General features: G+C 35.3%; 1 protein-coding gene across 2 annotated transcripts in view; it reads right to left on the bottom strand.

The window, feature by feature from the left end:
- Nucleotides 1–13,962, bottom strand: part of LOC134747795 (nuclear RNA export factor 2-like) — a 44,554-nt gene extending 30,592 nt beyond the window's left edge. Inside the window, exons 1-6 of one of the 2 annotated variants that reach the window (XM_063682432.1) lie at nt 13,826–13,962; nt 11,906–12,856; nt 10,986–11,075; nt 6,058–6,276; nt 5,348–5,496; nt 59–184 (exon numbers count right to left, since the gene is read on the bottom strand). In XM_063682432.1, the coding sequence (XP_063538502.1) occupies nt 59–184; nt 5,348–5,496; nt 6,058–6,276; nt 10,986–11,075; nt 11,906–12,856; nt 13,826–13,884 (1,594 nt within the window). In that variant the 5' untranslated portion in view covers nt 13,885–13,962. Of the gene's footprint in view, nt 1–58; nt 185–5,347; nt 5,497–6,057; nt 6,277–6,603; nt 6,711–10,985; nt 11,076–11,905; nt 12,857–13,825 lie in introns of those variants that run through there. The other variant, XM_063682433.1, reaches the window with a different exon arrangement.
- Nucleotides 13,963–14,240: the final 278 nt, after the last annotated feature.

Raw genomic sequence — 14,240 nt, 5'->3', positions numbered from 1 at the left:
TCGTGCGCGAGTCCGACTCGCACTTGGCCGGTTTTTATTAAACTGAACTGAAACCTACGTATCTCTGTTGACTTCCGAGTTGTTTTTAGTTCGACTTTCGTAGCGACTGCTGGTTTCTGTTGAGTGGCTGTGAATGTTTGCTGGCTGATCGAAGGGATCTGTGTTCGGAGGTTGGTATTTAATCCTGAAAAAAGAAACAGCGAGGTTAAAGGCCCGCAGATGTTAATTGGAAAGCGCATGTAGCAAAAATAAAAACGAAATTGTCCCAGTTCACGTATGCCTTATGCGAATTAAAAAAAGCATGCGACCTCAACACCGCCTTAACTGCTTACTATTCCTACGTCCATGCTTGGCTTACCTATGGTGTCATTTTATGGGGGAATAGCACAGATGTAGAAAGCCTATTCATATTACAAAAAAAATGTGTTCGAATCTTGGCTAACATACATATACCGGAAAGTAGTAAGCCCCACTTCATCGATCTAAAAATACTTACCTTAACATCAATATACATTTTGGAAACATGTAAGTTTGTAAAAAAATACCCTCAATTTTATACCAAACATTCAGACATACCCCGACGCTACGCCAGCAGGTTTGAAAATAAGTTGGTGCAGGTTATCCCCTCGAAACTAAAACTACATTCAAAAATAAAACTATGAAAACGGATTATATCGCGTATATTGAATTTATAATACATCCCGACGTTTCGAACTCTTTACAGCGTTCGTGGTCAACGGGTGACACCCGTTAACCACGTATAATCCGTTTTCATAGTTTTATTTCATGAGTAACTATCGCGGTAACCGAAGACAATATTATACATTCAAAAAGTCATAACTCGATGGCAATAAAAATATTCAATAAAATTAGTAACGAAATAAAAAACACCAAGTCCGACAATGAATTCTTTAAAAAATTAGCAGAACACCTGATTAAAAAAGCCTATTATACATTAAATGAATTTTTTCACGACCAATAATTATAATTAATAAAGTACCCATTGTACAAAAACCTCGTTCTCCTCTTGAATAAACTGTTTGCTGTGCCCTACAGGGTGTCATGTTGTACACGATTCTATGTTAAGTATAGGTTAAGATACAATGTGATATGCAATAAAGATTATGAGTATGAGTATGAGATAATAGCGCATATGACTGTATTTAAAATAAATTATTTTACACCATGCAAGAAATAAAGCACCAGAAGATTAATAGAGAAACGTAGACAGCAGTAATTAAAAGTCAATTCCACATACGGAAACAACTAAAAATTTGCATCTAATAACTTTGCCACTTGTGAATAAGATGCAATTTTCTCATCAGTTTTTGAGGAATAAAGAGAGCCTTTATGAGCTGGTGTTGTGATAAGGTACAAGTTTAGTAAAAAGGAATACTAAGACGCTTAACCTTTTCCAGGCATATTAAGTTTTATCGACCAAGCATCAAGCATCTTATAAGCGCCAATAGAATTTCAACCTTATAGCAATCCGATTTAAGGTTTAAATTACATTGATTTTTTCGTAAATGTGACGGCTCAAATTAATAATCAAAATGGGATTAATTGGAATATATTTGAATTTTTTGGGAAAACCTTGTAGATTGGAAAAGGGTTAAGATGTCTTGATTGGTTTGAATGTTCTGAAATAAAGATATTTTATTTTTTAAATAATATTCTGTATGTCAAACATCTTACATTTTGCTCGGTATTACAATATTTGACGTTGTCAACCTGTGCGCAGTACCTGCAGTTGAGTCGCTCGGAATCACTTTTGAGCTCTACTTAGGTTTCTAGTTATTATTTAAATACTAATTAGTAATTCTAGCTCGTTGGGTACAGCTGAAAACTGGTGCTACAATATTCCATCTGGGACTATGTTTTAATGTGATGTTGGTTAAAATAAAAAGTCTTACAAGTATATCAAATAAAACGTTTAATCACGTGTTATACACAATCTAGTTGCGCAAATTGAATAAGACAGTCATCTTATAAAACTTAAATTAATATTATCAAGTGTTGAACACAATGTATTGAAAATGATATCAAATTTATAAAACATCGGTTTATATTGTAGACAGTAACACAAATAAATAATAAGGCGAAGTATCCAAAATTATATTGGCGCGATCTTATTTTTAAAATAAGTGTGTGTAAATAATATGAACACTTCGCTCGCTTAGCAACTTTTGCTGCGGACTTTATGTATTATTTCATTTACAATCTAGCAAAGTGTGTTCAACACAAGTATCATTGAGATCTTAACTTAACTAATTATGCAAAATCACAGAAAAAATATTATGATCTAATCATAAAATATTTTAAGATCTTTTTACGATAATTTATGACTTTAATTTTAGTAACAAAGTCTTTAATAACTAAATAAAAAATAAAAATTGTAAAAAAATATAGCAGCGCCATCTGGTGAGTTATAGCCAAAGAACTATGGCTGGTGTTTTACAAATCCTTTTCAGAAGAACATTCAGTCTTGACTCGAACACAAACATACGAACAGCTTGGCGATCTAAACGCATATACCGTCTATGTTCTGTCGTATGCAAAAATAGTTGAACCAAGCTAACTATGCATGGCATTTGCAATGAGTGAGGCAATGTCATAATTAATGTCAAATTTCTATGAAAATATGACTTCATAATGACACCCTCTTACTCTGTTCGCTTTAAATTGGTCCAAAGTTAGCCTAGCCCTAACATTACATAGATACTGTTGTAATATGTATGTAAATCGGTCGCTGGCTAACTAATATTAAGTTTCTAATATACAGCGCAATGATTCCGTCTCTGTCTTCAGATAAACAAAGTTAACTGTAAGAAAAAGATAGGAGTTGCCTCTTATATGCGTTAAGTACAATTAGGCTATAGTCAAATAAAAACGATTTCTTTTATAACAATATCGACTCTAGGAATGAAACAGGCATACACCTAATTTTTGTGAATCTATCAATCATCAAATTGGCAGAAACTCAAATAAGGCAGCCCGTCCAGTAAATGTGACGTTTTCAATCAAAAGGTCGCATTGTCGCTTGTCAATAACGTTGATTTATAATTGAAGCTATATGGAAATAGCGCCTTACTGACAAGCGACAATAAGTACCCTTTTGGTTGAAAATGGCACAAATTATGTCATTATAGACTAATATTATTTATTATCAATCATCGCAATCGTATGCAATCGTTTTGACTTGTCAAGCCTATTTCAGTTTGGATGGCCAGCCTTAAAAATTATGTACACATTATTATTTTTCGGAAAGATAATGTATGTACATAATGCAGGTTCACGAGTCATGACAATTAAATTATTTAAAAAAAATGTTTAACTTTACGAGGACACTCAAACGAGAATACATACATTCATGTGTCACTCCCTACATAAAATTTAAATCTTATAAACCATTGGTTGAGAATTGAGATCACATTTTTCTAGTACTAAAAAATCATACTTATCCTAAATAGGCGTAAAATAAATTCTGTGTGTTTTGAGGAGCAGCATACACAACCTAAAAATTTCTTAGATTTCATATCAAAATCTTATGCAAAAGAAGTAGAGATCACAATTTTTCGGTTTAAAAAAAATACTAAAAAATATCAATTATAAAAACTAATCCTCTCACTTTTATTGTAATTCTATTTTAAAAGCATTTATCTTAAGTTTATATTAAATATGAATACTCACAAATTTTCACAGCCATTAAGTTAAAATTATTCTATTTTAATGTCAGCCTTTACATAGCCTAGTAAAAACGAAAGACGGCAGTATTTCTCCTTAATAAGCCGTATGTGCTTATGTGGTATATAAAATACACACATAAGGCCATTAGACTTGGCGTCCAACCATGTTGAAAATAGTGTCCAAGAGTCCACGTCGCACCAAGGATTTTGTCTTTTTAGAACTTTTAAAATAAAAGCTCCGTCTCCGGCGGTTGGTATGGAGACAGTCATTCTAGCTCTCTGTGGTGCGGCACCTTGCTGTTTAATAATCAACTTAGTTCCAATAGCTGGTGAAACTATTGATACTACTGCTTCTCTCAGCCATCTCAAGTCTCGGTCGCTTTCACACCAAATCTTCAAACCCCCTTTAAAATGCCCGGGACAGCCTCTGAAAGCTGGTATATATTCACTCTCCGAATAGACATCCTTCTCTAACTTGTATACTAATGCTAGCCTGATCATTTCTACTTCTAACACAGTCAGGTAGCGAAATGTTTCCGTTAAGACACATACTTGTAGATGCATGGCCGCATTACGGTATTTGAAAAGCTTTTCAGTATCTATAGTGTCATCGTCTGAAACTATAGCAAAGATGGATCCTAGTGAGTAAGCTACACGTCTATCCCTGTTGTCAATAATCATAGCTTGCATCTCCGGAACGCGATATTCTAAAGTGTAATTTGAAGGATCATCTCCTTGTTTCTCACTTTTAACAAGCATCCATGTACTCATATCATACCAATGGTTTTGCTTCTGCAAAAGATATTTCAGTTCTTCCAAATTGCCTGAGAAGTTAGGCACAAATAGTTTGACTTTTATCATGTTTGGTATTTCACTCTGAGGTTTGATCACTAAATTGACGTTTGGTATTGGGGAGGGTATGCTGGAAAGTGTTTCGTGCAGCCAAATTAGGTCTTTAGGTCCTTGACAATTGAGTGGTAGATATCCTAAATTGTGTACAGGAATTTCTTGGAATGTTGGGATGTATGATAGCAGTTGGTTGAAGATGGCATCCTGGATTTTGTTCACTAGGGCTTCATCGATTTCCTTGACCTGGTCATCATTGAGGTGGAGGTATGGTTCGGTGGTAACAGCCACATTCAGCTCCTTCATGTTGATGCGGTGGGCTGGGAGTTCCTTCATCTCAACATCTTCTTCGAATATGTATCCTGTTAGAGACAGTTTCTACTACATTTCCATGTTGCACAATTGTTCATAATACAAAGTTGTTAGTTTCACTTATGTCATAATCACTTGCACATTTTAATTATTGATAAAGTTGCTAAGATACAGTTTGTCTTATGATAAATCCTGTTTAAGCTAATATTTTTTTAGTTTGGCTATAAAAAACAATTATGCAGGTACAGTTTAAAATGCACCTTCATGCAATGCCAAAGTTTTACGACTACATGTATAAAATAGTTTTAGTCAAAAAATATTTGATGGATAAAAATATTCCAAGAGTTAAGACAGTTTATACCCTTTTCAAGCATAAGGGTCAGCCAAAAGATAATAAGGCTACATAATAATTCAACTAGAAATTGACCTTATCAAGACATGGTCAAACGGTCATGGCCTTTTGCCTGAATCAGGACAAAAAAACATCACACATGTGTACTTACCAGTATTAAAAGACTGGTCCTTATTGAGTTCCTGTTTGACCTCCTGGCTGCCTTCTTCATCGTGATCTGGAGAGGCGCCCCCAATCCGCTTAAACTTGTTCTGGTACTCGGACCAGTCTTGAGTCTTTGTTTGGGTGGTTCTTTGGAACCTGCAATATTAATAGGAGGAAAGCTATATAAATTTATTTATTAAATAAATGGAACTATGATACAATATTACAAATATCAATTTGACGACCTGCCTGTAGTCATTAGTGAGCCCTGCCTATGAAGCCCTGGTCCCGGGTTCAAATCCAGGTAAGGGCATTTGTTTATTGTTTTCTAAGTACCCACAATCCACAATACAAGCTTTATTGAGCTTACTGTGGGGCTTAGTCTAATGTCCTATTCCTATATTATTATTTACAATCTAGTCCAATATTGAGCTCAATAAGGCTTGTGTCATAAGTACTGAACAAAAGATAACATGCCCAATCTATCTACTACTCTTCTAGTTTGCATTTTATCCTTTCTGGTGGAGAAGTTTCTGGCCAGACATCCATCGTAGACTCAATATCAACTGGATTTTTATAACCCATATGACCACCAAAAAAGTCAACTGACGCGTTTGGTAACAGTATAATATCAACCTCCATGCATTCTGATAAGGTTTAACGCACAATATAACAGTTGTGGCGTTAGTAGTTGTGTAGTAAGTAAAAAGTACTAACTTAAAGTTTAGTTTATTTTCCACTGTAACGGGCAGGGTCTGAGTACCAGGCTGCTGCTGTCCCTGCCCCATGTGCGGGGCCAGATCGTCTGACAGGTCCTCCGGCTCGTCTTGGTGCGGGGCTTGGAACTGGCTCGTACTACCGCCATGTTTGTAGTTGTCAAACACATGCATATTCTGTACAGTGTTCTTTTTTTTGTTTTGCCCCCCTCTTCTGGTTCTGAAATAAAGTTATAATTAGACAGTGTCTTGTTTTCTTTACATCTTAGGGATATGTTGGTTGTCATTTACATTTATAAGAACATGATAGAGAGCATAGTATTATGCAAAAAAAATTTTTTATTCCAGACATCAGCCTCAGCTTTCTGTCTAACCTCTAGCTTTTTATGTTCAGAAAACGGTTTTAACGTATTATTTTCAAATATAGTCGTATTACTTTTGAAAAAGCAGGTAAGTACAATAACAATTTCATGTTGTGCTAAAATAGGCAGATACATCTACAATCTTCTGCTTATTCTTTTTTTAAATTAAATCTCAAAGTACTTACTTTTTAAAAGGGAACATTTTTAACGATAACCACGTAATTCAATGTATATTAATGACGAAATTAATATAAACAATTTTCTTCAACAAGCGGCGATTCCACAAGCAATCAAAGCAAAAGCAGTGACATGCATGACATTGACGTATTGGTAGGGTTGCTATTGTAGAAAAAATATATCGCACGAAAAATCTATAGACCGCGAGTTTGGCCAGAAGCATATATAGTTGGTCAAACCAATTTGACGGTAAATAAGAACGAAAAAAACTATACTCATCCTTTTCTTTTGGGTGCTAGTACTAGTGTACAACAAAGATAGTATGATTCTCTCTGTCTATGTTTGAAATGAGACAGTCCTTTGACAAACTATATCGACGCGACGGTCATCACCTCCCGGCTGATACTTTCAGATGAGATGATATAGTTGGTCAAGCAAATCTTGTCAGTAGAAAAAGGCGGCAAATTTAAAAAATGTAGGCGCGAAGGGTTAGCGTCCCATAGAAAATTTGAATTTCGCGCCTTTTTCTACTGACAAAATTTGCTTGACCAACTATATACAGTCTGGCAAAAAATAGTAGAAATAAAAAAGTGGCAACACTGTAGTGTCGTCCCGTTTTTCTAAGATTGATTTGAAAGGGACGACACTACAGTGTTGCCACTTTTTGATTTGTACTCTTTTGCTTTAGGTATTTAAAAGAACGTAAACAACCACAATTAGGTATTTTATTGGGAAAGAAAATTCTTTAAGTCAATTAATTTTACTCGAAATGCCAAAACTTACAGAAGTTTTACTACGATATATTACTACACTACGATATGATATATTAACACTATATGGATCAAAATGATTCGAAATAAATAATTGAATTGTTAATAGGAATATATCGAAATGATTTGATTAATCAATAGTAATTTTGTATTGTAATATACGCTACTACTTCGCCCTAGTAAAGAACCTAAAACGAGATCGAATATTTAGCCATTTGAGGGTAGATAAAAACATTACACGATTAAATGAAATAGGTTAAAGCCAGAACGATGAGGAACAGATCCAGGCAGTTTTATATTTGGTTGGTTAACTGATAAATGTTTCAAGTACCCGAAAATTTAAAAACACATTGTTTACATTTATTTAACTACCTAAAGATACAGACATAGTTTGCCAAAGGACTGTCTAGTACTGTACTAGCACCTAAAAGAAAAGGATGAGTATAGTTTTTTTGACAATTTGATTTGACCTACTATAGTTACTGGTCAAGCAAATCTTGTCAGTAGAAAAAGGGGCGAAATTCAAATTTTCTATGGGACGATAACCCCATGGTATAGTATCTCTGAAGAGGAGTAATGTAATGCTGATAATAATGCCATCTCTGGGTTATGCTGGACATCTATTCCTCAGCCGTGGTGCCCTGCTGAGCTAGAAGCGGTATCTCAATTGAAGATTGAATGCAAATAAGTACCTTAAATTTTAATCATAACGTTCCATTTCCAGTTCACTCGTTTTTGAGATACCGCCTTTTAGCATAAGGAGGGCTGAGTGTGGCTAGATGTCATTCTTGTGTGTGTATGGTAGAAAACTAAATATACCAAACAAATATCTAAGCAGGTAATTTAATCGTATTTAATTAAATCTAGAAGAATATTATTTTAATAAAAAATGATTTGATAGTGTTACTAACCTTACGTTGCAAATGAACTAGGAAACAAATTAAATTTGAAACTTAAAAGTAGTTTTTTTAATATCTAGCGCAAACACCGTACAATGACAGATTGACGTATTATGACGAATAAAAAAACCAAATGACGTTTGGTTTGACGGGAAATTTTAAAATTATTTCTAAGTTGGTTTTTAATATAAATTCCGTTTAAACATATTTTTGATCAGATTTATGTTAAGATATTAACTAACAGCGTTTCTTTATATCACAACCAACCTTGTGAGTTGTGTTGAGTTGTGCTCTTACTCATTCAACCAAACCAACGCAGGCAAGATGAAAAGCAATGGCGGCCGGGCCGCACCGAATATGTGTACCTTCTTGTATGTACATCGGTACAAGGACAAGGTAAGTAAATTTTCGAGTATATATATATATATATATATATATATATATATATATATATAGTGCCCCGGAACATTTATTTATTATTTCATCTTTATCAAAAGCTTTGATAGAGGCTTCGGGCAAAGCATATTTATGAAATGTTGGCGATGGAACATGGAACATTGTAACATTTCAAATAACAACCGTTGAACTAGCACCATTCTTAGTGCCCGTAAGGCCCGTCTTTAGGTACCCGTTGCTCTGATTATCATAACTAAGATACTGTTTTCCGTGGCTAGGTCTTAATCTGATAAATCAACTACAACCTGCCAAAATTGGAATGACCTACATCTAATGACAAAATCCATCCACAATATGTTTACCTTTGTCGACATTTTACATGAATTATATCCTGATTCACTGATTTCTTGTTACCTAACATTAAATGTGACAATAGCACACCCTTAAAATGCATGCTCAACACTCGCTATAAAATAATCTTTTTATAATTTTGATAACATCTTAACCGTAAATATATTTTCAGGTATTAAAAAGCTTCCAGAATAAAGTTGCGACACGGCAGGTATCGTGCTTTTCTTAGATAAGTTTTTCGATTTTGTCAATGGCAATTTCAGTGAACCTAAAAAAGGCAAAATCTACCTATGCGCTGTAACACCCAGATGACCGCACCACAAATTGTGGATAAAAAGCTGGAATGTTCTAAAAACTATGAAATATCCGACCAAAAATGGATCTAAATTAAATCAATAAAATGTTGGATCAATGAAGCTTTCCAAGTTATTTTGGGATCAAGAACTTCAAGAAGAAGAAATGAAATAGGTTGTCTCTGATTATTATTTAAAACATAGTCAGGAAATAAATTGTTACATACTATATTTATATACCTACTAGCTGTTAAGATATTTTCACGCTGTATTTGCATTTGTCTTAGTTACTTGGAATGGAACGTATGTAAATAAGTAGGTACTTATAAATAATATATTGTACTTGATTCAACATAAGTTTTCATTTATTTATTCTGGAAAACTGATTTATGTAGTTTTCTAAGCATATACAAATGGAATTTGGTACGACAAAGAAAACTACATAAATCAGTTTCCAATATTAAAATTGTTACTTGTAGGTAAATAACCCATAAGTATGTGTGTGTGTGTGTGTGTGTGTGTGTGTGTGTGTACATGTGTGCGTGTTTACTGCATATACAGTCTCTTTAGTTGAGAGCAGGACCGCTAGAGGCAGCACTAATAGAGACGTGAACGTGAAATGTCCGAGAGTTTCTTATCTATTACAGTAATAACATATACTAATCTATGGATAACCCCTCGCGCCTGCATTTTTTAAATTTATAGTACATAACGAGAAGTTCTATAAAACGTGACACTAACGTTTGATTGAGTTAAAACCTGGTTGTCAGAAAGAGAGGCAAACTGTATCTTTGTTTTGTAGAGCTAGACCAAGCCAGTGCAAGTGTTATTTTAATTGTTAAACTTCTATGAGATTATGACGTTTAAATAACACTTGCACAGTCTGGGCTATCATCAAAATCGTTGCAAACAAGCCGCATTCACATTTTTCTGTCGTGTTATGACACGTATAGGGCCCTCCACACCCATGCGCGAATCGCGGCGCGAAGCCGCGAACGTGAGTGTGGAGTCTATAGTTCGCTAATCAGCGAAATCGACTCCACGCTCGCGTTTGCGGCTTCGCGCCGCGTAGTCTGGAGCGCGCTTATCGGTTTCATACATTTCATATAGTTGCGTTCACATTTGTCTGATGCCTGGTGAATGCGGCTTTAGCTTGGTAGGTAATCTCACTATAAGTTTGCAGTAAAATAAAAAGCTAGCCATTCAAAATAAAAAATATTACAATGGTAGATGGAACTTTCGCACCTACATTTTAAAAAAAATGCCGCTTTTTCTACTGACAAATTGGGTTGCCAGACTATGATGCACTGCACCAAGCACGTTCGATATTTTACATCCGGGGTTTGAAACATGGTTGAAAAGTCATCATCTTCCTCGCGTTATCCCGACATTTTGCCACGGCTCATAGGAGCCTGGGGTCCACTTGGCAACTAATCCCAAGAATTGGCATAGGCACCAATCTGACCTTCCAACCCAGAGGGTAAACTAGACCTTATTGGGATTGGTCCGGTTTCCTCACGATGTTTTTCTTCACCGAAAAGCGACTGGTAAATATTAAATGATATTTCGTACATAGTTCCGAAAAACTCATTGGGCTGAGCCGGGGTTAGAACCCAGCCACCAGCGCTCTGTTGGTTGAAAAATAATACATATTTAAAAAATAATTAGTATAATTACTTACGGAATTATATTTGGGTTGACAACATGGGACTGGTTATGTTGCTGCTGGAAACTTTGTGCTGGTGTCACAATGTCTTGTGTGAAGTCTTCACTGCAAAAATGGTTATATATATGTATGATAGAAGAACAGAAAGTTATTATTTACTAATACACAAATATCATAGTAATGATATGAAAAATGGGATATTTTGTATGTTTGTATTGTACCTTTCTTTGCACAAAAAAGCTTAAACGGATTCTAATGAAATTTGGCAGACAGATAGTTTATAAAATTTTAATACTGATACTGTTTGGCCTGGAGTTCATTTCTTAAGAGGAAATAGGGGACGGCCGCTTCCCATACAACCATAGTCCCCATTTTCCTCCCTGAATATTGACATTATGGAAAATATTTTTGCATAATTTGATGTATATTTGATGGTTGATATACAACAAATAGTGTCAAAATATTTTCAATAATGTTAATATCCAGAGGAAAATGAGGATTACGTTTGTATGAAAAGGCGATTTCGCGCGGGTCCTCCAGTTTCATCTTATGGGGTTTGCAAGTGAGGACGAGAGTTCTAAGAGATACCACCCATCAGGATGAAGGTAGTAGGTAGGTTTTTATCTGATTGCCACACTTTACAAATTGCAGGGGTTATCTTGGTCTGACTCTAGGAGGATGTGGTTCTTGTATTAACTTAAATATAACAATATCTGGGAGACCGAGCTTTGCTCGAAAAACATATAAAAACTAAAATATGCTCGTTTTCCCAGAGATAAGAGCTAGATCGATTTTTCGCTCCCGAACACCCCCATATAGCAAATTTCATCAAAATCGTTAGAGCCGTTTCCAAGATCTACGAAATATATATATATATATATATATGTACAAGATTTGCTCGTTTAAAGGTACAATATGCAATATATGAATCTTACTTTATTGCTGGTGCTGTTAAAGTTGTTGTAACTGGTTTTTGTTGCTTTAGCGCTGCTGGATCAGCCGTTTTTGTGAAGGTTCTTGATTTATTGCCTATGTCTAATGACTTCTTAAGCTTAACTAAATGTTGGAATTTCTGCTCTGATGAGTCCATTTGTTCAATTTTACTCATCTCCCACGCTATTCTCTCTTGTTCTGTCTGGATAGCAGTAGCGGCAGATTTCTTTATTGTGTTTATCAAATACAAACACTTTTTAGTAGGTATTCCAATGATTCGTTGTTTAAATATTGAACTTTTAATTGTACATAATTTATAGTATTTGTCTATCTCTGAGTCCAGTCTGTCTACTATACTCATCTCCCACGCTATTCTTTTTTTTTCTGCCTGGCTAGCAGCAGCAGCAGCGTCCTGTATTTGGGATCGCAGTTTCAACATTCTTGTAGATTTCTTGTGTCCAAGTGCTTGTGGAGGTGGCGCGGGCTGAGCATTCTGATTCAGTATTGATTTGTTAATACTAACTAATTTATAGTATTTCTGTAATTCAGAGTCCAGTTGCTCTACTTTACTCATCTCCAACGCTATTCTCTCTTTTTCTGCCGGGTCAGCAGCAGCAGCAGCTTGCTGTATGTAAAATATCAAGTTCAACTTTCTTCTAGCCTTTTTGGGTCCAAGTGCTTGTGGACGTAGCGTGTGCTGAGCATTCTGTCCGATCATGTTTTGGTGCATCCCAGGCATTGTGTATGAACTTGGTGCCCCCACATTTTGAGCCAGATTTGGAGGTACAAAGTAGTTTGGTCCCTGGTGCGGAGCAAAGAACTGGGCTGGGGTTGTATTATTAAAATTTTGTAAGTTATTTATCTTGTTTTTTTTCTTTTTTTTGTTTAATGTAAATGGTTGATTTTGCTTCTTATTTCCTATAGGAGGTACCTTTTTATTTTTATTATTAGGCCTGTAAAAAAGAAATGCTTTTAATTTAATATTAAATTAGTTCACTAAAAGTTTAATAGGTAGAGTCTGTCCGTTTTTCTAAGATCATGCAAGTACGCCATAGTCAAGGGCCTGACACTCTTTGATAGAGAAAGATAGTCTTATAGCGATTCCTTTAAGAGGAAAGAGAAAATAGTGCCATGCTTTGTCTTTATCACCAACCGGGCATTTTTTCATGGTCGGGTTATGGCATCACAGCAAGGAGGCAATGGTGAAATACCGAAATTTATAAGAGTGAAAGAGAAAAGAATTATGCTGCCATACATGAAGCTGTCAATACATGAATATTTCTTTCTCTCTCCTGGTCGCTCGGTTTCATGTCTATAACTACTTGTATATACTATGTCTATGGCCATAATGCAACTGTTATGCTGTGAAATGTAATGTAATGAGTAGTAAATGTATGTCGAACTTGATCTTAGAAATCGGACAGGCCATACCTGTAAGTATTCCAAACTAAGTTAAAGATTTCTAGCACTGAGACTAGGATTTTTTAGACTTATTTATTATAAAAATGTATATATATTTATTTCCTTAACTTACAAAAAAAATATTTACAGTTGTGTTTAGTTTTAAAGAGTATATATATATCTAACTTAATAAGCTAAGGCCCCTTTCTGGGTATAGGCATATAAAAATGTAAATAATGATAAAGAATTCGAACACTAAAAAGGAGCACTAGAAGTGATTACATATTCAATGGATACCTTCTCATGTCGGTATCACGATCACGAGTAACGAGGAGGCTGACCGAGCGGCTACACTTGCAAAAATCGACGGTATTCTGTACTGTTGTCTACCAGAAAACAGCGAGGTGCTTAGGTAAAGTACTAAGTTGCAGGTTGCAGCCAGGTTTGAAAGTAATATTTAACACGCGCGATACAATTATTAGAACCCAGTGTTAGACAATAAGGGAATAAAAAATATTTACTCGTTTTTGACATTGGCGCCTTCTCCAGTCAATTGTATGTTAATTAAATTTGTAGACATTTTTAGATGTGGAGATAAAATTAATATGAACAAGACAAACAGAGTTATATGCGTTGCACTAACAGCTGAAATCCTGAAATTGTAGTGACAGTGACACCAGTGACAATGACTGACGTTTATGTAGACTTGCCATGTGTAGCTAATTGAGCTTTTTTAATTTAAAGTATTAAGGCGTAACACACCGTCGCACCGCACCAAGGTCATTGTGCGACGCATCCATAAGTAAGAGCAAGAAAGCTATATCTCTTTCTCGCTCTTTTTATGTGTGCGTCGCACAATGACCTTGGTGAGGTGCGATGGTGTGTTACGATTTTAAATTTGCACTTTGAGCATGAAGCTAGCTGGATCGGTCATGA

Source organism: Cydia strobilella, chromosome 15 (genome assembly GCF_947568885.1).
Source record: "Cydia strobilella chromosome 15, ilCydStro3.1, whole genome shotgun sequence".
Taxonomy (NCBI): Eukaryota; Metazoa; Arthropoda; class Insecta; order Lepidoptera; family Tortricidae; genus Cydia; species Cydia strobilella.
The sequence above is the reverse complement of the archived record's forward strand: the minus strand, read 5'-3'. Positions and strand labels throughout refer to the sequence as shown.